Genomic DNA, 26,669 nt, shown 5'->3' on the forward strand with positions numbered 1-26,669 from the left:
ATACTTTAAATGAAGGTAGGGAGTCAGATACGGCGCAAAAAGCTTATTTTTTACACACACCCACCCACCCCACATGGGCACTTGAACCCATGACTTCAGTGTTGAAACCCAATGCTTCTATTATTGAGCCATGCGATCTAGATCAAAAAGAAGCTTACAAATGGTAGATTTTACCGGCAAGAAGCCATCACCTTGATGTAGATCTATCTCTCTGACCTGCAACCTTTCCCTCCGAAATGAGATTTGCTTGGATAAATTCAATTAAAACTAAACTTTGATTCTCGTTCATCTTCAACGATGCAAACAATTTACTTTGCATGGTGAATCACATTGCGTGGGGGAAAATCAACAGATAAATGAATTGGGTCATTGAGAAATTAATTTTTAAAAATCCAAATCTGGGGGCTAGAGTCCAAAGAATCTTATTGCAAATTGCAATACGTCCAGATGGAGCCAAGCAAACCTGCATAATTCTCCCCATTTCTCTTCACTTTTCTCCACACGTGTTGCCAGCTTGTGTCGTACCCCCAGCGAGTTGTGATAATGGGAGTACGCGGATTGCCTGCCAAGGCCTTTTGCAGGAATTTCCTGCCTAGGTGGGGCCCACCGTGATGTTTGTGAGAAATCCACCCATCCATATCTTTCCCAGATCATATTAGGAGACAGTCCCAAAAACCAGGCTGATCCAAAACTCAAGTGGGCGACATGACGGAAAACAGTGAGGATTGAATGTCTACCTGTGAAACATTCATGGTGCCACACAAGTTTTGGAGCGGGCTAATATTTTTGTTTTCACCAGTAGGCATTTCCCTACACACTTTTTCCCGTCAGCAGCCCACCTGAGTTTTGGATTTGCCTCAATTTTTTTTGCCTACATCCTAACATGATCTGGAAAAACGAATTTCTCACAAACATCACGGTGGGCTCCACCTAGCTATCCCGTCACAGGAAATTCCTGCTGAAGGCTTTCCACAGGCAATCAGCATCCCCTTGAAATTATCTGCAGTTCAGCCTTCACAGTACAAGCAGCTTGCTGCTCCAATGAGCCACTGCAACAGTCGAAAACTGCAGTGTCACAACACTGCCCACCGGCTCAAGTGCCTCACCTATTAAATGTGGACCATTTTGCGATGTTTGAATAGACCATTTCCTTCTCAATCACCAGTCAGGTTGGCTGCCAGTTAATGATCCCCATCACAACGAACTAGTTTTAGTGTGCGCCTGTGCATGGGGCGCATTATCCTGGCAAAAGAAATGAAATTTCCTAAGCCACACACATGCAAGGGAGCCCGTCTACACACCATGCACAAGTCATAGTACATAGGCGTGCAATCTAATACTTTCATTGGGTGGGCCCAACCATGTATACGCTCTTATTGTCCTGAACCCAACTCGAAACCAAGATCCAAAGACCCAGTGGTACCCAACAGGTACCCGAATCGCCTTTGGATGTGGATCCAAATCTTCAAGAACTAGACCCTGAACTGAAAGGACGGAACCTGGCAAGAAGCACACCCGGTTGTCCTGGATGCTGGTACTAAAGGCCCAAGCCAAACCTGACCAGTTGACAGCCCTATGCACTGATGTCATCAGAACACAACTAAGCAAGCTCATGCTCAGGCAAACGCCACAATACTCGTATTTTTAGAAAGAATAAACAAAAAAGGATAAATTACAAACTACTGTAAAAGCAACGGCAGCACAAGAAACCATCATGGTCCTGATGATGCATTTAAACAAGGAATAGATGTAAACAACACAACAAACCATTCGTGATTTCTCTACAACAAATCCAAAAATCACAATACAGAATGAAAGACAGGGACCTAAGTATGACATAAACCCTAATAGGGTAATATAAGCATTAAAAGATGAAGATATTACAAAGCTAGACAGTACCAATAATACCTCAAGGCTTTCGGCAATTGAAAGAATAGTGACCATAATATATCTAAAGAAACAGCTGAATGGACTTGAAGAGTAACCACCAGTTTATTCTTTGCCAGGTTTCTATGAGGAAGGCTGCCTAAGAAAGAAGAAAAGGGACAGAAGACTTGAGCGGTTGTCCGGGCGAAGCCGAGCATGCATCAGTGACCAGCATCACGACTGTAGTACTGATCCAAGGTCTTTGCAGGAATGCGGTGGAGGAGCTCCCGGGGGAAGATACGCAGCAGCGTCCACGCAAGATCGAGTGATTGGAAGATGTTGCGGGTGTCATATGCTCCCTGAGCAACGAACTTCCTTTCGAACTTGTCTAGGAACTCGAGGTAGAGCTGGATCAAAATATATAGGTAGCATGGTTAATACAGCTCAAGTTCTGCATGGATGATGAGAGAGAGAGAGAGAGAGAGAGAGAGAGAGAGAGAGAGAGAGAGAGAGAGAACCAGATCCTCGGAAGAGAGCGCCTCTTCTCCCACCACAGCTTTCATTGCCTGAACGTCCTTCCCAATTGCATAATTGGCATATAGCTGATCATATAAAAATCAATTGAGATCAATTACCAGCCATCCAAAATCAGGTATAAATGGGTTCTTTACCACAAACTACTGTACCTGGTTGGACACATCAGAATGATCACGGCGAGTCATCCCCTCACCAATAGCACTCTGCAGGAAAAAAAAAAAAAAGAAGAAGAAAAAAGCAATGAGAACATGTACTGAGGATATATCTTGGAAGTTTGCAAAACAGAGTACATCATCTTTCCAGTCCCATATCTATCATCCATTTACCTTCATCAACCGTGAAAGAGATGGAAGGACATTGATTGGTGGGTATATCTGTTGAAGAGATAATAGGAGAAGGTGTTTAGTTTCTACAATCAGCAATAATCATGTAATAAACCCCCCAAACATTGTAAGATGGCAATACTCTGAAGCAGACCATAACATTGTAAGATGGCAAGATGGAACGTGTCATCCATTCATAAGTTAAAAACATGAAAATAATAAGGCCAATTATTGTATTCTAATAAGACTTATGATCATGTCAACTGGAATTTTTTAGATTACATAATCGAGCAGCTTGGTTGTGGCACTAAATAGAGAGGTTGGATCCAATCTTGTGTTCAATCTCCATCTTTTTCCATATTGACCAACAGGTCACCAAATGGCTTCTTTAAAGCTTTTCGCAGCATCAGATACGGGGATCCTTTATCCTCGTACTTAATTGTCGTGGTCGGGGAGGCATTTAGTAGGATGCTTCACAGAACAGAGAAAAATGGTTTGATTTGAGGTTTGAAAGTAGTAGATGTGGGGGTGCAAGTTACTCATCTTCAATATGTGGATGATGCGATTTTTTTACTTTTTTTTTTTTGCAATGCAAACATAACCTCGGAAGAGAACCTTCGGAAATTTGTTGTATGCTTTGAAGCAATTTTGGGCCTAAACGCTAATGTTTCTAAAAGTGAAAGGTTGGGGATTTGTGTAGATTGTAAAGAATTACTGCAGCTGGCAAACGTTTTCGGATGCAAACGAGGAGCTTTCCCTTCCACTTATCTTGGGTTGCCTCTTTGTATAGGAAAGCCGGCGAAGCATTTATAGGACAAGGTCATCAAAAAAGTTGAAAGCAACCTATCAAGTTGTAAGCGTCAATATCACTCATTGGGAGGTTGCTTAGTTCTTATTAAGGCATCATTTAGCAACATGTCGGTTTACTTTTTATCATATTCAAATGCCCTAAATCGGTTCTAGAAAGGCTTGATAAGTTGAGAAGAAATTTCTGATGAAAAGGGGCCAAAGAGAAAGTTCAATTTGCTTAATTGAGAAGACGTCTATAAGCCATTTAATGAGGGAGGAGCCAGATTGCTCTTCTTGGAAAATGGCCTTGGAGGTTCAGGTTTGAAGTGGGCAAATTATGAAGGGAAATCCTTGTTTCCAAATATGGCACTCTAATGGGCGATTAGAGCATAAAGTCTTCCTCTCTCCATCGTGCTTTTAATGTTTGGAAGGCGACCGAGCAATTTTTTTGTGGATGAATTTCTCTCTTGGAAAGGGGAATCATAACTCGCTTTAGGATGGACGCGTAGTGTGGAGACCAGCCATTACATGAGCTTTTCCTGAGAATAGCTAGTCTTGCCACTGACCAGTTCATTCTTGTGGATCATTGTTACTCTATGTGCCGGGTCAATGATTTGCCTCCTCCATGCCAGAGGAATTTACTGGATGAGGAAGTCGAGGGGTTATTAGCCTGACTAATCATTTGATACTTCTCATGCCTTTGCCCCCAAGAAGAAGATGCGATGGTTTGGACTTTGGAGAGCACATTGCTTGGGTGTTTTCTCGGTGTGCTCGTTTTACCGTTTGATTTCTAAGCCGGCTATCTCGTGATCCTTTCAATTCCATCAGTGGTCTAATGGAGCTCTTCCCAGGGTTGAGGCTTTTGTTTGGTTAGCGGGGAGGAAGAGGGTGATAACCATCGACAACCTTCAAAAGAGATCTATTATCATTCCCAACATTTGCTTGATGTGCATGGGAGACATAATCGATTAACCATCTCTTCATTCATTGTCCTTTCGCTCATAAAGTTTGGGATAATTTCCTTCTCCTTTTCCATATCTCTTGGGTGATGCCGAAGTCAGATGACCATCTTTTGTGGGCTTCGCACAGAGGAATAGGCAGGCAAATCTCGGAAAGCAATTTGGAGGCTTGTTGTGATGGGTATCTTTTGGTTCATCCGGAATGATCAGAACAGTCTGTGTTTTCAGAACAAGAGATCTTCAGTTGAAAGGGTCATTTGCTCAGTGAAATGTGCCGTTTCAGAATGGGCCCCTTATGTTCAGGCAGCTAATTCTGCTAGGCTTTCTTTTCTGCTGTCATCGTAGTGTTGATTTGTATTATTTCCCTGCCTTTTGGCAGGCTTCTTAATAAATTTTCAGTTCTCTCTATAAAATAAAAATAAAAATTACTGTATTCTAATATTCCACATCAAACAGTTATTAAATTATTTAATGGAAATTCTGTAGTAAATAGTAATTAACAATATAAAGAATTGAGAACATCAAACCTTGGAAAAAAAATTAGTCTTAACACATTGCCTTCAATTCAATATCATCTCCATTCAATACACAGGATCAGTCTTAACATGTTGTCTTCAATTCAATTTCATCTCCATTCAATACGTACGACAAAATGAGTTGAACCACTGAAATCATGAAATCCAGCGCCATTCATTCTATTGAGTAGGTCAGGCAATTTGCCTAAATATTTTGTCAAATGAAATGGAGTTGAATATGATTCATATTGGTGATAAAAGCAATCATAGGATTTGACACAACACTAACAATATGAAGCCAATTCCATAATGACTCGAGGTTTTACAATATAATACTGAAAGATGGTCCTTCCATTAAAAAAATAAAAAAAATAAAATAAAAAAATACATGAGAGATTATAATTTCAACTGTACCTGTCGATTGTAGAGCTGCCTGTCAATATATATTTGCCCCTCGGTGATGTAACCCGTAAGATCCGGAGTAGGATGTGTGATATCTGATGCATAGAAGCAAATCAGGCACATGCATTGTTCAACCAATAGAATAAGAAGATGTGTTACAGTAGATACCAGATCAAAAGACAGCATTTTCTGTTCCACACCGCAATCATATGGGTTGAGACTGCCTTTTGGTAAACCTAAGGCTTAATCCGGTTAGCCCCATCACACAGGATGGGCCCTGCAACCAGTGGTCCACATTTACAGGGAATGGATCATCCAGTTAAGATCATCCCATGACTGAGAATTTTGCAGCGTTTCCCATCCAACATAGGGCACATCATATGAACAATTTAGATCACCAGAAAGGCTGCCTCCAAAAGTATGATTATTAGGCAGAGCAAATGCTCGATAAAAAATTATGTATTCCTCAGTGCATAATCGTGCATAAAAACTTTGCAAGCTATAATCACCATCATTAGGCATGGTTAAAATGGGAATCTGTGTGATGGATCCCTTTCGCCCTTCAATACGTCCAGCACGCTCATAGATTGTTGCCAGGTCAGTATACATATAACCAGGATACCCACGCCTACCAGGCACCTCCTCTCGGGCAGCAGATACCTGCAGCCAAAATGGATATTTTGCGTCACACGAGTTGCAACCACTTAAATGTTCAGGTATTTGGAAAAACTAATGGGGGCGTGTCATATGATTTTCTCTTTCGAGCTACTTGATTGAGTTCTTGACAAGCTATAGTGAACTCTGACAGGCCCTACAAAGGTTGAGAGTCAAGTTTCAAATCTTAAGCAGTTCTCAGACAAGAACCATTTGCGAACTGCCAAATATTTCTATGCAATAGAAAATCTATAAAAACAAAGCCATTTACTTTTGTTTGAAAGATGCCCTAGCTTCAACAACACTTTTATCAATCACAACATAAGGATGCCCAACATGGGCTTCCGAGAAACCTGGATAGGGAAGGATGAATGATTTAGTTTAAAGAAGTGAGAAGGCTAAGAACATCAAGGAAGAGGGAGGGAATTCCCAACACATTTACAAGAAGCACCCTCTCTCTAGCCTGGGATCCAATCATGAAATTTCTTTTTCTACGAAGGCAAAGGAAATGCACATGTATTATAATGATTAGACCACATACAACAAATTCATAATATGACCATTTATGCCCACTTACATGCATCTCTGTCTTTGTATGGGCAACCAACATGTATACAACTTTATCAGAACATGATTAGTAAGGGGTCCAAGGGGCATATCCAGATGGCTAATGTGACCTAGGATGTGGACTGTGGGTACCAAAGTTGAGAAGTCACATAACCAAACAAAAACATGAAGAATATGGTCTTCAAAAATATAAAATATAGTCATCATGAAAGCTTGACACAGGTGCTAGAGATGCTAGAAGAGATGTACATTCCAAGATCCTCCTGATTGTGAAAACAATGATTGTTTCTCTCTAACCAAATCGCCTAAATTATCGTAAGCAGGGCCAATCTCCATCTGGTTTGACCTAAGCAACCCCCTCCTCCAACGTGCCACAACCTTAAATGACCATCAATCGAAGCTAGCATCACCCAAGAGACGCTCGAAGCCCTGAGAATTCTGGAACAAACTACCCTGGAGAAAGAGCAGTGGATGAAGAGATGGCCAATGACTCTTTGCCATTCATACATAGGAGAGAAGACATATTGGGGTGGACCATCGATCTTTTTTGCAGGTTGTCGATTGTGAGGATCCTTTTTCTTCCCAGCAAGCCCAGCAAAGGCTGAGATGTTAAGAGGAGGAGCCTCGTACAACCAAACATACGCAGTATGATGGCTATCTATCCCTTGCTCTGCCTAAGAAAGGCACAAAAATAGAGAGCAAACTGAAAATTTGGCAGGCTTTCCAAAGCACCGAAACAAGGAGTCTTCAACTCCAAGAGTGATCGAGATTCCCTACAAACAAGATAGGAAGTAGAGGAAGTCACTGAATTCATTATCATTTAAACTCCTACGTGGGGGAACCCAAACACCACTAGAGGCTAGAAAAGAGAAACAACACACGATATAAATATTAGCCACTGGACAAAGATTAGCCAAAGTAGGGAAAGCCGATCTCAAATATGAATCCTCGAAATAAATATCGTCCCAAAATCTGACCTTGACACCATCCCCCACAGCAAAGCTGAAACCCTCGAGCACCTTGGGGGCTACCTGTATTACAACCTTCTAGAGGAAAGAAGCACAGGAAAGGGAGGATTCTCTAATCCACCAGCCTATGATGGGAAAACCGTACTTTGCCTCAATAACATTCCTCCACAAACTAGAGGCTTCAACATCAAACCACCAAACCCACTTGCCCAACAGGGTAGAATTGACCATCTCCAAACTCCTAATCCCACCTCTCCCCTTGCCATAGGAACGACAAACCTCTTTCCAATTAAGAAGATGAAATTTCCTTTAGACGCACCTCCCTACCAAAGGAAATCTCTTTTCAGCTTATCAATGCGCTCAATGACTGTCTTAGGGCACCGAAATAACGACATGAAATACAAGGGGATATTGGAGAGAGACAATTTAATCAAGGTTAGTCTAGCCCCTAAAGAGAGTAGCTTACTCTTCCAGGGGCTAAGCTTTATCTCCATTCTCTCCACCACCTTATCCCAAATGTGGGATGTCGGTTTACCCAGACCCAAAGGGAGGGTGAGACAGGAGAAAGGGAAAGAACCTGCTCGACACCTGAAAATCTCAACAGGATGAGCAACCTCCTCCTCAGGAACACCGATACCCAAAAATTGACTTTTAGATAAATTAATATGCAAGTAAAAAACCACCTCAAACCATCTGATCGAGTTCCTCATATTGGAAATTGATGATTCATTAGCCTAAAAAAAGGATAGTGTCATTTGCAAGCTGAAGATGACTAATTGGTTGGGATTTTTATTTTTTATTTTTAATAACTAAGAAGCCCTTAATAGTCCCACCAATTGCCCTTTGGATAGCATTTTATTGAGAGCTTCAGCTATAGTCACAAGAAGGAAGATAGAGGGTTCCCTTGCCTAAGTCCCCGAGAAGCTTTGAAGAACCCAAAAGGAGACCTGTTAATAAGAACTGAGAAGGTAGCCAAGGACACACAACACCAAATCCAATGCCTCCATTTCTCCCTAAAACCCATCTACCTTAGCAAATAATCTAGAAAGCATCAGTTGATATGATCATACGCTTTTTCAAGGTCCAATTCACAAATCACACCTTAGTTACCCATTTTGTGATAGGAATCCAAACACTTGTGAGCAATCAAGGCACTATCGATGATCTGTTTTTTAGGAATAAAAGCACTCTATAACAACGAAATAATTTTGGGGAGCACTGCCCTAATTCGCAAACTCAAAATCTTAGCAATGATTTTATACAGACTACTAAGAAGACTTATGGGCCTTAAGTTCCTCAAGCAATCCACACCTTCTAGCTTAGGGATGAGAGCAAAAAAAGTGCACCCCAACTCTTTCAAAAGGAAGGTTGAATTAAAAAGTTCCTCTGTGAATGCTAAAATATCGAAGTTAATTAACTCCCAAAAGGATTGGAAAAAAGCCAATGGGAAACCTTCAGGCCCTGGGGCCTTGTCCCTTCCTAACTCCCAAACAATCTCCTTAATCTCTTCAAGACGGAAGGGCTCCTCCATATTCAAGGCCTCCATCATGGAAAGAGATTCAAAATCCAGATTGTCTAGAAAAGGCCTTTCCTGACCCTCATCCGAAAGCAAGTTAGAGTAAAATTTAATGACAGTGTCACAAATATACCTTTATCGACAATATTTTTACCGTTAACCAAGAGGGAGGTAATGCAATTAGCTTGGGCCTAAGCGTTGGCAATCCCGTGGAAGAACTTCGTGTTTCTATCTCCCTCCTTAAGCTACACTACCCACAACCTCTGGTGCCATTGGATTTCCTCCTCTAATAACCTAGAGCGGTAGTCAGAAGACAACTTATCTTTGAGATCTTTTTCTGCAATTGATAGAAAGTTGTTCTCCTCTTTGATGTCCAGATTTTGAATCTCATTATGCAACGAGTCCATCTCAAAATCCCTTAGAGCAAAAAACCTCCCGCTTCCATGAAGAAAGTTTGGGTTTCAACAGCTTCAGATTTTTGAATAATGCAAAGCCTGCACAACCCACAACATCGAAGGAGGATCGCCACTCAGCAGCAAGATCCCATAACCCCTCAACTACAAGCCAAGCCAGCTCGAGCATGAAAGGTTTGGGACCCCAATTGATCTCCTCCATTTCAAACAAAGTTGGTCGAATGGTTAGACACAATCTTAAGAAGACCCCTTTGGTGGGATAATGGATACTTTCGAACCCACCCAAGAGAAACCAAGAACCTATCCAGAAGGGACATAGCAGGAGAAGCCTAACCATTCGACCAAGAAAAATTAATACTCCCCATCACAACATCCACCAGCTCATGCTTCAAGACACAATTTAAAAAACCACTCATGCTACTGGAGGCCCTAATACCATGCAATTTCTCATGATCAAACTTGACGATGTTGAAGTCATCCCCAATACACCACAAGAGATGCCATCTATCGGAAACTGAAGAAAGCTCCTCCCAAAAAGAAGAGTGAAGAGACAGAGGATTAGGACCGAAAACACCCGAGAACACCCACTTGAACCCAGAAGAAACCTCACGAAAGACAACTTTGACCGAAAAAAGACCAATTCAATTCTCCTTACTTCAGAGACTAGGATTCCGAGTTAATAAAATACCCCCAACTAACCCCCCCCCCCCCCCCCCCAAACAAGGCCCTTTTCAACCAACTAAAGCTTTGACTCCTGAAGAACCATGATGCTGGCTTTTGATTTTTTGTAGATATCTTTGACCTGGATGCGTTTCTGGGGACATCCTAACAGACGAACGTTCCAATTAAGAATCTTCATTGGGGAACAATCCCAACCGCTCTACCCTTCCATATCTAGGAATCCCCTCCCACTAACCACACAGACCAGCCCCAAGATTCATCAGTTACCTACATCCCTTAAAAGATTATTGGGAACGACTGTGGACATCTACCAGAGATAACCAAATACCTCTTTCTTCCACCATCTTAAAGAAGGCTACGTAATCCTCAACCTTATCCCCGAAGACCACCCCTAATAGTCTGCCCACATGACAAAGGGCCTCCCTAACCCATCTTATCCCTCCTCTAATGGTCGCTGCCAACACCTCCGGACTCTCCTGATGGATAGGTGAGGAACACAGGTTACCTTGGACAAAACTGAAGCCTTCTGCAATATGGCTAGCTCCTCCTAAGGGCTAGTTTAAGATTAACTTTGATGGTAGTGCTATGGGTAATCCAAAATTGACAGGTTTGGGAGGAATTTTCAGAAATCATTTGGGAATATGTATTCTCCAACATTTGGGCCTGCTGGACTGTTTTAACTATACTTTTGCTGAAGTGAAGGCAATGCTGCAAGGGGTGAGCATTGCATCTGATATGAACCTCAGTCCTCTTATTATTGAGGGGGATTCAGCAGTTTCTGTTTCTTGGGCCAACCTGAACTTGTGCCCAGGAGGTTTCGCATGTCATGGATGAATTCCATGACACTTGTGTGTCAATTGTGTCTCTTTCTTCAATATCCCCAGGGAAGCAAACCCGGGAGCAGATTGGCTACCATGAAAGGTTGTGAATGGAGGGGATATGGTGTTTTATTTTAGCAGCAATCGTAGGGGAAGGCCTTATGTTGTATTCCTTTCCTTGCGTGTTTGTCTGGCCGTGAGCATTTTTTATGCCAGCTAAACCCAGCAACACACGTGTGGTTTGGGATAAGGCTTACATGATGATGCTGCTGATGAAATGATATGACTTGATCCAACAAGGATAAAGACAGCACCTTTTTCTTTGATCATCAATGATAAACTTAGCACTCATTTCGCATTCACAATTGTATTGATTAAATGAAAATGCTCAAAAACATTAAAGCATGTAAGCTAATAGACAAGCAATTACCTCACGGAGTGCATCTGCATATGAGCTCATATCTGTTAGTATGACTAAGACATGCTTTCCACATTCATAAGCTAAATATTCCGCAGTTGTGAGCGCAATACGAGGAGTGATAATGCGTTCAATTGTGGGGTCATTGGCCTGTATGAAGGGCAAATCAGAACAACAAAATACCAGGAACAGTATGGACAGTTGACAGATTCATATATTGAAAGATGATGATGATAAAGATATCTTTTAAGGATAATAATTAAAAAACAAAAACAATGATAATAATAATAACAACGACAATAACGATAATAATAACAGTAATAATAATATAAACACCATGATAATGGGTTATATTAAAGCTAATCAAGATACCAGGTTTAGAAAAAGGGTCACTCTCTCCATTGAACCATTTTCTTCAAAATCACGTTTGAAGAACTGAGCTGTCTCCATGTTGACTCCCATAGCTGCAAAAACAATGGCAAAATTGTCCTCCGCTCCATCCTGTCAATTAATAAAAATGATTAAGAAAATCCATATCACTCGAAAAGTTTGAACCCTCACATAATTCTTTTTTTTGTAAATTATATTAAAAAAAACTTGAAGGCCAAAAAAAGAAATTGCCATGTTGTTTTTCAATTGTCACATCATTGAAAATTGAAAAATTGCAATTGTAAATTAATCAACATTTCGCTAGAGCATTTAAGTTTTGCAAGTTAGAAAAGAGCACGGGTCATTGCAACAAAATTTAAACATTTGGCAATGATTTGGACTCGACCCATATTTCCATCAGGCAACCAGCACACTTAGAGAGAAAATTTGCAAGTGAACTTATGACTGATTTTTTTATTATTTTTTTTTTCATTTTCATTTGCTTTGGTTAAAATTTTCTATTCCAGTGAATTATTACGAAAAAGTACACTCCTTTTGCTACTTGTTCAGATTGGATTATGAGACTAAAACCAATTACAGAACTATAGAAATTGCCAATGTTCAATTTCTCAGTTGTCTATACTAAGGATTTAGATGCATTGGGTTTACCTCCATGAGATTTACAGACTTCTCTAACCGCTTCACTAGACCAGCCTGACGACAAATCTGGGCGGCTATTTCATTATGAGGAAGCCCAGCAGCAGAGAAGAGAGGAATCTTCTGTCCTCGGGCGATGGAGTTCATGACATCAATCGTAGATATCCCCGTCTGAATCATCTCTTCAGGATAGGTTCTCTCGCTAGGGTTGATTGAACTTCCTGCAACAGAACAGCCGAGCTTACTACTTGTTCATAAAGAATATGCATTTCAGGTCTTAAAGAATGCTAATTGATGATTTCAAATCCATCAGCTCCCTTGAAATGACTCACCTGAAATATCCAAGTAAGCCTCAGGCAATATAGGAGGACCATTGTCTATCGGTCTTCCTGATCCATTGAAAATGCGTCCAAGCATATCCATTGACACAGGGGTTTTCAAAACCTGCAAATGGAAAGTTTGAAAAGGGTAAAAAGGGTCCTCCAGAAAAGCTTCTCCCTTTTCCCAATGTAACAGATAAGGCAAGAAGTGCAGATACCAAAGGTTGAACTTTTAAAAAACACCATTGTCAGCATCTAATGAAGTAAAATAAAATCCATCATGAAATAGAGAAAAATGAAGTAATCCAAACTATCACCGCCACCACCATCATCATGAAAATTTCCAATTCACTGGAAAAATAGGATGCATAAGCCTATCCTGAATAGCTGGAACAAGGCTAAGATGATGGTGGCATCATAAATATTAAAAGAAAGGATCGTAGAGATATTATAAGATAAATGGATACTAGTTTGTGTGATATGATCACACATGAAGTGATATAGTGACTACGAGAAAATCTGGATGGAATACATTTCTTGTAACCACAACCACCCCTCCCCCCCCCTGGACCCACTAGTCATTCTTAGCATTCCCAAGACTGTCTAATGGCAGTAACATACTGAAGAAGAATCACTTTTTGAGTGAAACAAAAAACTAGGGAAATTAAATAGCATAAGTAGGTGTGGGTACCTCCCCTGTGAATTGCACAGTTGTAAATTTGTTGTCAATCCCTGAAGTTCCTTCAAAAACCTAGCAAATACAGTGATATTAACAAATTAAACAGGTAAAAGTAATTGCATTCACAGAAAATGATTTATTGATTCAAAAGAATAAAGAGCAAAACCTAAAAAAGTCCATTCCTCACTACATGGAGTAACTACAAGATAAAGAAGATTGTTGATGCTTTTGAACTTCAACAGATAGGAAAAAGAAAAAATAAAAAAAATAATACACACACACACACACACACACACACACACACACACATATATAAAAGATCTGGTGAAAAACAGATATGTTGTCTGAACGATGATTTGAGTACATCCAGGATGTAACTGGGAATTGATGAGGATACTTTAGTAAGTGAGAAGGTCCTTTTTTTGTGTGGAAGGGTGGCTGATTGATTTCATTCGGTAAAGAATAAGGGTGTAATATTAAAAATAAATTTCACCATTACAAAATATTAGACTTCACTTGGTGTCAGTTCGAAAGAGGCAGTGAGACAACTGCCGCAATCCCAGTATCAGGGGTCAGTTGTTGTATGAAGGCCCTTGTTGCAACCAACTAGCTCGGTGCATGTTAGATTCCAACAATTCAAGGGACGGATGGTGGGCAGGCCAACAATTCTAGATCGTCCCACTTAGCTTTTTGCAAGCCTCCCTCACTAACACGTTGAAGCCTTTGAGAATCGAGCAAGACATACGTCCCTTGGCAGTCCTTCATCAGGAAGAGAGGTTCCCTTCAAAACTAGGTGCTTACATGTGGCATTGCTTATGCTGTGGCTCTCAGTCCCATGTCATCACTTGAGATGAAATGGCCAGTCAAGATGTAATCATTGCAGGAGTCTCTCGCTTCAAGGGGGACGGGTGACTTGATCCTTTCGCTTCCACCATCACCCCATGTAACCCTTTCCCCTCGTCAATGATCAAGCCGGACCCAATTCGTGTTACCTCAAGTTCCTCTCACGTGTGCCCCAACCAATGTTTTAAATATCAACGATATCGACTGATATATCCCACAATAATTCTTGAATCCCACCTATGCGATACGAACCGCACAGGTAATGTCGATATATCCCACATGTTCGATCCGGTGAGCATTTTTTATTTCTGATCTCTTTTTGGTTGAAATTATGTTAAATCAGTGTCAAATGGTTACAAATCCACTAGTTTTTCACGCTTTGCATGAAAATCATGGAGTTGGAGCTTTAGATTTCGATATCCATTGGTTCTTCATGTTCTCCATGTTTTTTTTTCAAAATTTTTCTTTAACCAACTGTCAATTGAGATTAATTTTGAAGTGTTTACGAGTATTTGATGAAATGATCATCACATGCACTCTAATTTCAAATTTTTAGTGTAAGTAGTCCAATTTGGAGAAAATTGGGAAAAAATCAAAATTTCCCCAATTTCTCCCAAATTGCTTGCAATGTTGCACTCCAAACATGAAATCAAGCATGTATGAGGCTTGATCTACTGATTTTTTAGGTCCTTGTCAATTTTCAAAAAATAAAAATCATTTTTTAATTAAAATATTTTTCATTAAAATATCACTTTTTTTAATTTCCCTTCAACCAATTGTCAATTGAGACTAATTTTAAAGTATTTACGAGTGTTTGATGAAATGATCATCACATAACTTTAAATGTTATGCATTCAATTTGAATATAGTTGCATTAGTTCAGTCAGATACTGCATAACTTAGGACCCTATACAAAGGAAACCTATTATGTGCACTTTTTTTTGACATGTTATGATTTAAAAGTGTGTATTAAGGTCTTTTTTAACAATCCCTGAAGTTTCATTGAAAAATTCAATCATTTTCCCAATGTTTCCCAAAAAGTGCAATAAATTACCCGATACAGACGATATATCCCGTGCGATAACCTATAAGTATCTATATCCCAAGAGTGCGATACATAACACGATATCACTATTTCGAACACTGGCCCCAACCCCTCTAATTCCCCCAAGTCTTCGGATGGACTCCAAACTCCTCACAGCTCAACTTTGTTAGCTTATGGCTTTGGCATTTGTTCCCTTCGATGCCCATCTTGCTAAGTTAGATTGCCAGGGATACTTTGATGACCCTCATCGAGATTCTCCCATCTTTGATCCGAACGAGCTACTCCAACACTTTTGGACATATTCCCCCTTCAACTAGAGCACATGGATGAAGCTTTGGGTTCTCCCTTGGGTAGACTCAAGTCTCCAAAATTCCTCAACTATCGTCGACAGCGAGCTGGGGGCACTAGTAAGGGGCAAACGATGGGTCAAGTATGCAAGCAGGCATGTGGGCAAGCTGCTTGGGATGGTTTTCGGCAATGGGGAGGACTATGTTGACCTGTTTCGCCTTGTTCTCCAGAGAGGCCAGATGTTGGAACAAACCATGGTTCACAAGAGACTTGTTTCAACCTTGGGATCCAAAAAGCTTTCTAACCTGGGGTTGTTTCCTTGTGCTGCAATAGAATCTACTCCCAAGAGTGAGAGAATGGGTCAAAAGGGTAAATTGGTTCCTCAATGAAGATCCTTTCTTGGAATGTCAAAGGGTTGGGCTACCACCAAAAGCGAACGATAGTTCGGGATGTTTGTAAGAGATAGAAAGAAAACCTAATCATGATATGGGAGAAAGCTTCAAGCTAATGATAGAGGGGCGGTAGAATTCTTCTGGAGTCACCGGAATGTTAAATGAAAGGCTTAGGATGCTAAAGGGTTGGCAAGGCATGTGTTGGTCACGTGGGACCTGCGTATATGGAACTCAGAAGGTGGCTCGATTGGTTGTTTCTCTGTATAAGTGCCCCTAAAAGAAGTTGCAACTGGTTTTAGATGGGGCTTCTGTGAAGTCTACGGTCCTAACCAGCTACCCTTAGACCACTGATGTGGGAAGAGCTCTCCTTGGCGCTTCAGTGTTGGATGATTCCCTAGTGTATGGGTGGAAACTTCAATGCCACGTGCTTCATCCACAAAAAGTTTAACAATGCTTAGATTACTATCAACATGCGAGGATTCTCGAAGTGGATTCAAAAGCACAAACTGGTCGACCTGCCTTTAGGTGGATCGAGATACACTTGGTCTAATGGTCAGGAGAGGATAGCCATGTCCAGACTAGACCAGTTCCTTAAATCTCCATTGTGGGAAATTTCCTTTAGTGATCCAGCGGGGTCTTCCAAGACCTACTTTCGACCACTATCTAGTGCTCTTGGAGGTGGACAAGGAGAACTAGGGCCCGAAGCCCTTCTATTTCGAACTAGCATGGCTCGAGGTGGAACTATCATGGCTTGACCTAATCAAAGGGTGGTCCTCTTTCAACATCAACGACCTAGCTGTAGCCGGTGTTAGACTCTTTTGGAAACTCAAGATATTGAAAGAGAAGCTAAAGACCTAGAAGAGGGAGGTATTTGGATTATGAGAGTTGGAGCTTGAAGGGCTTTTGCATCAAATCTAAGCCTTGGACATTAGGGAGGTGATGCAGGACATGGAAATTAAACATGATATGCAAAAAAAATTCAGGCTTAAGATTATACTAAATTAGAAACAATCACACAAAATTCCACATCCCACATAAAGTCAAGCACTCAATCAAGGGGAATCTATGCGGGTCCAGGCTTACACATGTTAGGGCTGGATCAATAAAAATTATAGACCAAACAATACTCAAAAGAGAATAAATTCATCCACACATGCACAGAAATATTTCCTCAATCCAAGGGATTCACAGATTTCAATTTGGGGAACCCTAGGGTTTAAAAAGGGCATGGAAATAGGGATTTATTACAATTTAGGATTAGGGTTGGGGAAATCAAGTGAGGGAAGAGAGAAAGAGAGGAAAGAGAGAACCTAGAACCAATTCCGCACGTGTGGACAGCTAACCCGCCTGACGTACGTACGCTGGTGGTGGCCCGCACGTGTGTGGGGCCCACAAATCAGAAAAAGGCCAGCTTGGCCCTGGTTGGCCAGGGGTGGGCCACCTTCCTTCCAAGTTTCAGGCCAAACGGATGATCAGTTTGATCACGGTGCTCCGCTGAAGTTTCAGCCCTCCTGTAGGGCCAGATTACGAAATTCTGTTGTAGAGGGAGAATCACTGCGAAAGGATGATGGATTTGATGATTGGATGGTCGTAGGAGATGGTGGATATTGATGGTAGGAGATGGGGGCGACTCGGGATGGGTGTGGCTTCGTACCACGGTAGTTAGCCCTTCGAAGAAGGGAGGGTTTCGCACCCAATAGAATTTTCACAACTCAGAAAATTAGAGAAACAGGAAAACGCAGAATTTTATTCATAATATTCATTGGAAAAAAAACTACAAGGGGTGTCTATTTATAATAAAACCCTATACTCCAAAACTCGCGCCATGTGCACAACCTATTACTTAGAGATGAAGTGACCACAAATAACAACTAATCAAAGCAATCTAAACCGTCCATGATGTTTCTAATAACAAAAATAATCAAAACTCAAAGTACTAGATCGTTTAGAATAGTGGGTCACGATCATGAGAACCCATAGTGGGATTCACATGATGATCGGGTCCACTCCAAGGGACCAAAATGCAGTCCTCTACCTAGGAGGTCCTCTCTGGACGTCGTCATCGATCCAGATCGACGATGGGGTCTTCCTCCTCCTTGCGTACGTGCCTATAGAGGCGTATGTGTGCGCGTGATGTCCTCATCAACTCTCTCCATCTGCGAAGATTTCACCACTGGCGAAACAAAACTCCTGAGCCGCTCTAAGATGTCAGGATTAAGTCTCTGAAGCTCCTCCTCAGTGAGCCACGTACTGTTTGAAGCTGGGCGTGACTTCCACTTGACCAGGAACTTTTGAAATCCGTTGTCCGTCGTTGATACTATCTGATGGTCCAGGATATCCTCTATCTCCTCTCTGGGTGTGGGACGGGTAGGTATAAGAGGTAGAGGCTGGAAAGATGGGTCAGGAAGGGTAGGTATGGGATGTATAGGCTGAGAAGATGGGTCGGGAAATGGCCATGGATCAAGGGAAAAGTCCGGGGAATCAGGGTGGTTAGGCAAAAGACTGGACGATACATCAGTGACCCCCTAAAATGCAACCAGATCCTCCACATTGAATGTGGAACTAATTCTCATGGAGAGTGGAAGATCTACCACATACACATTGAGACCGTTTCGTTTTATAATTTTGAATGGTCCAGTGCTACTCACGTGTATTTTACGAACGACTCCTTGAGGATACTGCTCTGGCCTGATGCGGACCATCATAGTCCCTTTCATTGAGTTCCTTGAAACGATTATGTTGGTCTGCAGAAAATGTGTAATGTTCATTACTAGTAGTAATCTTTCTCCTGATTTCTTAATGCAATGAGTGAATGTGATGCGCAAAAGACTCTGATGGCCTATAGGACAGAGACATAGGGACAAGATCAATAGGTTTCCTAGGTTTATAACCAGTAACGACTTCAAAATGACTTATACCAGTGGACCTATTGACAGAACTATTAAACGCAAACTCGACTATAGGTAGTACGGTGTCTCACGTCCTGGTGTGTTGTATATCCCTCATAGGGGGAAACTCATCCGTTAGATCATCTGGAAAGACATCACGAAACTCATCCACTACCGGAATGGTCTCAGTGGGTAACTCTACACTAACCTCCGGTGCACTTTTTCTAGCCACAAGGCTGTACATGTTGTACCACTCAAAATAATGATCCATGTCTGCCAACCAATCTAGAAAAGTTTTAGGGTCCAAGTGGTCATCAAACGTGAGAGCATTTACTTTAATTCCTTTGAGAAGTTGCGCATCAGGGTCATAGTGGTCTTGATATCCCTCACGGGGTGGGTGCACGGGTGCGCGCCCATAACCGATTCCTTGGCCACCTTCATTCCTTGGTCTATCCTCCTGACCACCTGCCTGAGATCGGGCATCTTCCCCAATGGTGGGGTTTGCCCTGGCGGAGGTCTCTAGTTGGGTAATGCGCATATCAAGCTGCTTGAAGCGTTGGTCCATACATTGTTCCAAGCGCTTACCCAAAAACTCAAACTGCTGGGTCAGCTTGTTCATTTACTCTTGCAATTGCTCCATGTTTAGTGTAGGGTGCAAGCCAAAACCACGACTCGTACGTGTGGGCATACAACTACTAACTCAACTTAAGGACCTTCTAATACGACTATATGCGGCTAGATGGGACTAAATGCTTCTATAGGACTCTATATGGGAAAAACGACACAATACTACTCAATTTCCAGCAACGTATCTGCCCAAAGAATCTGTCAACAGAAAATCCAGCAAAGGAATATGGGGATTTTCTGATAGCAGAAAATTCAGCAGCTTATATCAGGAATTATGGACCTCTAAACAGATCTATATGATGATATTTGATGCATAATGGACATAAATAAACTAAACCCTAAACATGCAATGCATTCCCCTATAAAAACCTTATTCTCTGATACCAAATTTGATGCAAGACATGGAAATTAAACATGGTATGCAAAAAAAATAATAAAAATCAGGCTTAAGATCATACTAAATTAGAAACAATCACATAAAATTCCACATCCCACATAAAGTCAAGCACTCAATCAAGGGGAATCTATACAGGTCCAGGCCTACACATGTTAGGGCTGGATCAATAAAAATTATAGACCAAACAATACTCAAAGGAGAGTAAATTCATCCACACATGCACAGAAATATTTCCCCAATCCAAGGGATTCACGACTTTCAAATCAGGGAACCCTAGGGTTTAAAAACGGCATGAAAATAGGGATTTAAGACAATCTAGGGTTAGGGTGAGGGAAATCGGGTGAGAGAGGAGTGAAAGCGAGGAAAGAGAGAACCTGGAACCGATTCCGCACGTGTAGATAGCTAACCCGCCTGACGTACGTACGTACGTTGGTGGTGGCCCGCATGTGTGTGGAGCCCACAAATCAGAAAAATGCTAGCTTGGCCCTGGTCGGCCAGAGGTGGGTGTAAGGCCCACCCCCACAGCACATGATATTGTCCCCTTTGCCAAAGCTCACGACTTTAAAACGCGTCATGTCTGTTAAGGGAGGAACCCAACATATAACCACCATAACTCCAGACAACTCTTCCGATGTGGGATAAGGTTCCACCTTCACTGTGGGTACAATAGCCTGCCAACCACTGGTAGCTCGCCCAGGCCCTTTAGGCCCCGCCCACATCAACGTCCGCCCACGTGTGCCCGCCCACGTGTGACCACACAGTGATGGGGCATCACAGTGGGCCACCTACCCTCCAAGTTTTGGGCCAAACAGATGATCGGTTTGATCACGGTCCTCCGCCGAAATTTCAGCCCTCCTGTAGGGCCAGATTACGAAATTCTGTTGTAGAGGGAGAATCGCTGCGAAAAGATGATGGATTTGATGATTGGATGGTTGTAGGAGATGGTGGATATTGATGGTAGGAGATGGGGGCGACTCAGGATGGGTATAGCTTCGCACCACGGTAGTTAATCCTTCGAAGAATGGAGGGTTTCTCACTCAATTAGATTTCTACAACTTACAGAATTAGAGAAGCAGGAAAACGCAGAATTTTATTCATAATATTCATTGAAAAAAAACCTACAAGGGATGTCTATTTTTAATAAAACCTTATACCACAAAACTCGTGCCATATGCGCAACCTATTACTTAGAGATGAAGTAACCACAAATAACAACTAATCAAAGCAATCTAAACCATCCATGATGTTCCTAATAACAAAAATAATCAAACTCAAAGTACTAGATCGTTTAGAATAGTGGGCCATGATCATGAGAACCCATGGTGGGATTCACATGACGATCGAGTCCACTCCAAGGGACCAAAATGCAGTCCTCTACCTAGGAGGTCCTCCCTGGACGTCGTCATCAATCCAGATCGACGGTGGGGTCCTCCTCCTTGCGTACGTGCGTAGGGGGCGTACATGTGCGCGTGATGTCCCCATCAGGAGGAGGGAGGTCTCTTATCACCCGTTGATAGAGAAGAAAAGGGAAGCCCTCTTGCTACCTACAAAAGACGTATTAATGATGAGGAAATCAAGTGGCGGCAATGGTCGAGAGCTACTCGACAAAAACACCAAGTTTTTCCATGGTATGGCGAGCGCTCAAGTAGATCCAACGGAATCTCTTCCCTGCTAGTGGACGGTCAAAGAGTTGAGGACAAAGCGAAGATAACAGAAGCCATCACCAATTTGTACTCCAATCTTTTATCTGCAGATAGATGGCAAAGACCGAGATTGGACAACCTATCATTTGACAACATTTCTAAGGAGTCAGGCTAATCTTAAGATGAACGTCTCTGTGGAAGAAATCAAGGAGGCGGTAATGGCTCTCAAAAGGGATAAAGCCCCGGGTCCTAACAGATAGCTCTTGGCTTTTTTCTAAGTTTTCTGGGAAATTTTCAGAGTAGATTTGGTTAGCTTCGTCTCTAAATTCTTTGAGTTGTATTCAATACCCCCCGAAACGGGTCACTCTTTCCTAACAATCATCCCAAAGTTTGAAGGAGTTGGTAGCCTTAAAAACTTCAGACCTACTAGCCTTATCCGCAACCCATATAAAATTGTCGCCAAGATCCTCACTAAAAGATTTTGCACCACTCTCCTGAAAGTCAATGCTTCACCTCAAAGTGCCTTCATTGCAGGAAGACAAATTCTTTATCGTGCGCTTGTGGCCCATGAATGCGTTGACTCATATCACCAAGCTGGTTCGAAAGGTATCATTTGTAAACTGGAAAAAGCTTACGACCACGTAGATTGGAAATCCCTTGACTACATGTTAGGAAGACCCGAGTATGGCCTTCGGTGGAGAAGCTAGATTCAAATATGTGTTTGATCGGCTAGATTCTCAGTTCTAGTTAATGGGTCCCTCTTCGAATACTTTTCCATTTTTAAAGGCCTTAGACAGGGGGATCACCTTTCCCCATTCCTATTCTTAGTAAATATCAGAAGCATTGAGCAAAATGTTGTCTACAGATCAAGCAGAGGGGGTGTTTCAAGGCTTTTCGGTTGAGAATGTGAACCCCCAGGTTTCCCACCTCTAGTTCGCAGATGACATGTTGATCTTCTGCGAGGCTGATTTTACTATAATCGACAACCTTCGAAAGATTATTATGTGTTTTGAGGTTGTGTCGGGCCTAAAAATCAATATCCCTAAATATGAAATTTTGGGGGTTCATCTGTCCGAGGTGGAGGTCTCTAGCATGGTCGTGGCATCCGAATGTCGAGCAACGTCCTTTCCTAGCTCCTATTTGGGCCTCCCCTCTACATCAGCAAGCCTCCTAAGCACTTGCAGGACAAGGTTATCAAGAGAATGGAAAGAAATTGTCGCCGTGGAAAAGTCGACATCTCTCTCTTGGAGGAAGATTGACACTTGTCAAAGTAGCCCTCTCCAACTTCCCTCTATGTTTCTTCTCCCTATTCAAGTGCCCTAAAGGGATGTTACTGAAATTTGACAAGCTAAGACGTAATTTCCTTTGGCAAGGTGCAACATCCGAGAAGAAATTCCACCTGCTCGATTGGAAGGAAGTTTGCAAACCCTTCAAGGAAGGCGGTGTTGGAATTAAGAGCTTGGAGGCTATGGATGAAGCCCTTTTGGTAAAGTGGGTTTGTAGGTTCAGAAATGAAGAAAACAACCTTTGGAGCAAGGTATTCCATAACGGTAACAGTGGACATAACGGCCACCACTGTTACCTTGATGATACAGGCCGTAATGGCCATTATAATCTCTTTTTTTAATTGAAAATAAAAAAACCCGAAAAAACTGCATTTGCCGCATAATGGCGGTTATGGTTAATTTTTTCCATAACGACCATTACATCCGTTATGACCCCATAACATGTAACGATTTCCACAATTACCTTTATGTAACAGCCGTTACGGCACACCATGCTTTAGAGATCTATTATCAAGGGTAAGTATGATATGACCACCTTTGGGTGGTGGACTAGATCCGCCTAGCTGTACAAAGCTTCTTCCTTATGAAAATTGGTGGCCCGAATGGAACACAAGGTTTGGGAGGGCATTGGATTCTCGTTGGGCAACAGCGATAGAATAAGGTTTTGGGACGACATTTGGGTCAGTAAGCAACTGTTGAGATCAATCTTCCCTAACCTTGCCACTCTCTGCCCTATCGAAAATATATCAGTAGCATCCTGCTCCTGGAGTGCAGCAAATGGTGTTTGGGTCTCCCCATGCCAAGGAATCTGAGCGTAATCAAAGAAGTGGAATTCTACCAGCTTTTGGAGCAATTAAAGGGTGTCTCACCTTCCCTGAGGACTGCAGACTCCCTGACCTGGCTGATAGATCGTTCCGGGACCTTCTCGGAGAAGTCTCTATATGTGACCATTTCCCATAGTCCCAACACTGTCAATTCCAATCACATGGCTATGTCTGGGTGTATGGAGTCCCACCCAAGTATGCAGTGTTTACATTGCCGGTTGGGAGAAACAGAGTGCTGACTATTGATTACTTATGCAGGAGGGGAATGATCCTCTCTAACGTATGTGTCCTTTGCAAAAAAGACGCGGAATTGGTCAAGCATCTGTTCGTTAGCTGCCCATTTGTGTCCAGAGTTTGGAATAGGATTTTGGAAATTTTCAAGGTTCCTTGGGTGATGCCAAATTCAGTGCGGGAGCTCTTTTTTTTTAGTGCGGCATGATGGAATGCCAATCAGCTCTGGTAAACGCAACTGACTATTTGCTCTGCTCGCTGCATTATGGACTATTTGGGGTGAAAGAAATGACCACTACTTCAGGAATCAGTGCAGTTCAGTACCGGCAGTGGTCAGTGGGGACTTTAGGCTCATCGGGAAGTGGGCCCATGATTAGGGGTTGTTCTTTGTCCTAGTCTTTTCTGCTTCTGTTTGAATTCTTTTCTTCTTGCCTCTTTTCTTTAATAAAATTCTTTGCCTTTCAAAAAAAACATAAAAATCTAGAGGACTTGAAAGGAGAAAGGCTTTATTTTCTTCAGTCTTGAGCACAATAAGGGACTTCATCGAAAGAGTGCAAAAACTGTGCACAAATGGAAAGAAAAGGAACAAGCAGAAGCATTCCTCACGGAAAGAATATAACAGTCAACAAAAAGGGATGGATCTTTTTCTTTTTCTGAAAGGCAAAAAAGGGATGGGTCTAAATCTACCCATTAGCCCAGGCAAAAATGTAACACATGCTGGAAGGTTATAATGCATCATTAATTTGATATCTGGAATTGCAGAAGTTCATTAAAGGAAGTCAATAATACATGTGTTAAAATGAAAGGTTATGAAGGAAGAAAAGAGCAAAGAAGTCATATCAACCTGCACAATAGCTTTCTCACCATCGACTTCCAAGACCTGACCACGTCGAATTGTGCCATCTCCCAATCGTATATTGACAATTTCCTGATACTTTGGACCCTAAAACATTTTTCCATCAATGATAAGAAAATTTGCAGTGAATTCGTGGGCAGCTCCCATATCACATGGTTATTCCAAACGAAAATGCCATGTGGTATGAGATATAGCAAAGCAAAGATCATTTATCAAAAGAGAAAAACAGAAGCATACTTTAACTTTTTCCAAAATAACCAGCGGTCCTGCAACTCCAGAAACAGTCCTGTACTCTGCAAAGAGCATCAGAACAATACGCTTACTGATTTATTTGAACCCAAAAGTTAGTAGAAGAATTTCTTGAAGCACAAGCACATAAAATGGGACATTCATTGAAAATGTCCCAATGAAATTGAAGCCAAATCATCGGCAAAATAAGAGGTAAAAGCCTGCTTCTTCTTTTCACTGTACTGGTCAGAAATAGTCGAAGCAGGCCATGGAACAAATCCAGATATCCAAGACAAATTTACAATAAATTTTAAATGAGAATGACTATTAGTTATGATGGGGAATGGACAGTTTTATCACTAAAGAGAATTATGTAACAGAATCCTAGTCATAAATGTTCCCAGTCACTCAGTCAAAATGTATCTGCTTGCTTAGCTCAATGGCATTATCCCATCAAATCAATCCAAAAAAAATTGTTTTAGAAGCTATTCTTGTGACAAACAAGCTTACTGAACCTAACCTTATAGTCACCGATTCAAATGGATCTAGATCAAACTTTATTGAAAAGTAAAATGGGAAGGGCTCCAAAATAGAACAATGGATGAAGCAGATTGTACGTGCAAGGTTTACGAGAATGCTACTCTCAAAAGAACAATGATGGTCAACTTAGATCAGTGTACAAGAATAACACAGCTAGCTGATTTGGTAAGTTCAAGAATGGATCAGCTCATAAACAATGATTATGAGTATGCTTCTTTCTTTTGCACTGCAATGCCTTTCCTCAAATGGATATGTCTAAGCGTTGATAACTTTAGACATCTGGTTTATGAAGATGAAAATCCTATCTGAAGTAATGCAAGATTTAGTGGACCCACTCAAAACAAGGGCACCATGCTCAAATACAAGCTTATCCAACCTAACCAAGCAGTTGCAGTGCTGTTCTATTTGCCAGTTGTCATTTGAATCGATTAGGTATATGGTCCTTGTTGAACTAATCTTTTTTTGATATTGGTATCTTGTTTCCGGTAGAACCATACACAAGATGTCAATGCTGAGACTCAAGCATCCTATCCATAAAAGCACAATCCTTGGCTTGCTTAAGAAGGTGTGCACATACAATGAAAACATATCTGCAAACTCATCGATATTATCAAGCATACACCATCCACACATCTAACAGGAAAAACCCAGTAATATAAAATGATAGATTCCAAAAGAACATACCCATGCCGATTTCAAGAGATCCGTCCTCCATCTCGGAATTATTTTGAGATATGCCCATCTTCAAAGTATTAACCTAAAATAAATCTCTGCATTAATATGTTAAACAAAACAATTGTAAGAAGAACACGTTAAAACCATGATATAAAACAATCTAACAATAAACTCCAGTGAGCTATGAATGGTTTGTCAAATGACAGTAACAACTAATCCTAAAATTTTAAAACTTAACAAATTATACTATTGCTAAAGCAAAGCCCAAATCAGTGAATATGCATTTCCATTAAAATGAGGGCAATAGAGTTCAAAATATTTTCTTTTCCTTTTTATCAAAACCGACTGTCTCAAAGCAAACCTTCAAAAACAGAAAAACCCAAAGCAATAAAATAAAAATAAAAATAAAAAACCTCAAGGTTCCCGACTGTTTCAACTTTCAACCCATGCACTAC

The 26,669-nt window shown here is 41.4% G+C and overlaps 1 protein-coding gene across 1 annotated transcript; it reads right to left on the bottom strand.

Annotated features, from left to right (window-relative positions):
- Positions 1–1,699: 1,699 nt before the first annotated feature.
- Positions 1,700–26,313, bottom strand: LOC131223067 (V-type proton ATPase subunit B 2). The gene is made up of 14 exons (XM_058218354.1): positions 26,224–26,313; positions 25,009–25,064; positions 24,760–24,858; positions 13,464–13,523; positions 12,785–12,896; positions 12,465–12,673; positions 11,799–11,927; positions 11,439–11,576; positions 5,901–6,051; positions 5,404–5,486; positions 2,730–2,777; positions 2,553–2,606; positions 2,385–2,468; positions 1,700–2,273 (listed from the first exon to the last, which is right to left on the bottom strand). The coding sequence occupies exons 1-14, from the start codon at positions 26,279–26,281 to the stop codon at positions 2,088–2,090; spliced, it is 1,467 nt and encodes a 488-aa protein (XP_058074337.1). The 5' UTR covers positions 26,282–26,313; the 3' UTR covers positions 1,700–2,087.
- Between the last annotated feature and the right edge of the window lie 356 nt (positions 26,314–26,669).

Source organism: Magnolia sinica, chromosome 13 (assembly GCF_029962835.1).
Source record: "Magnolia sinica isolate HGM2019 chromosome 13, MsV1, whole genome shotgun sequence".
In the NCBI taxonomy this organism is placed as follows: Eukaryota; Viridiplantae; Streptophyta; class Magnoliopsida; order Magnoliales; family Magnoliaceae; genus Magnolia; species Magnolia sinica.

Coding starts and splice junctions, on each gene's coding strand:
- LOC131223067 (XM_058218354.1), bottom strand. CDS start 26,281: ATGGGCATATCTCAAAATAATTCCGAGATGGAGGACGGATCTCTTGAA. Junction 11,577..11,798: donor TGACCCTTTTTCTAAACCTG/GTATCTTGATTA, acceptor CCCTTCATACAG/GCCAATGACCCCACAATTGA. Junction 5,487..5,900: donor TTTAACCATGCCTAATGATG/GTGATTATAGCT, acceptor TCTATGCATCAG/ATATCACACATCCTACTCCG.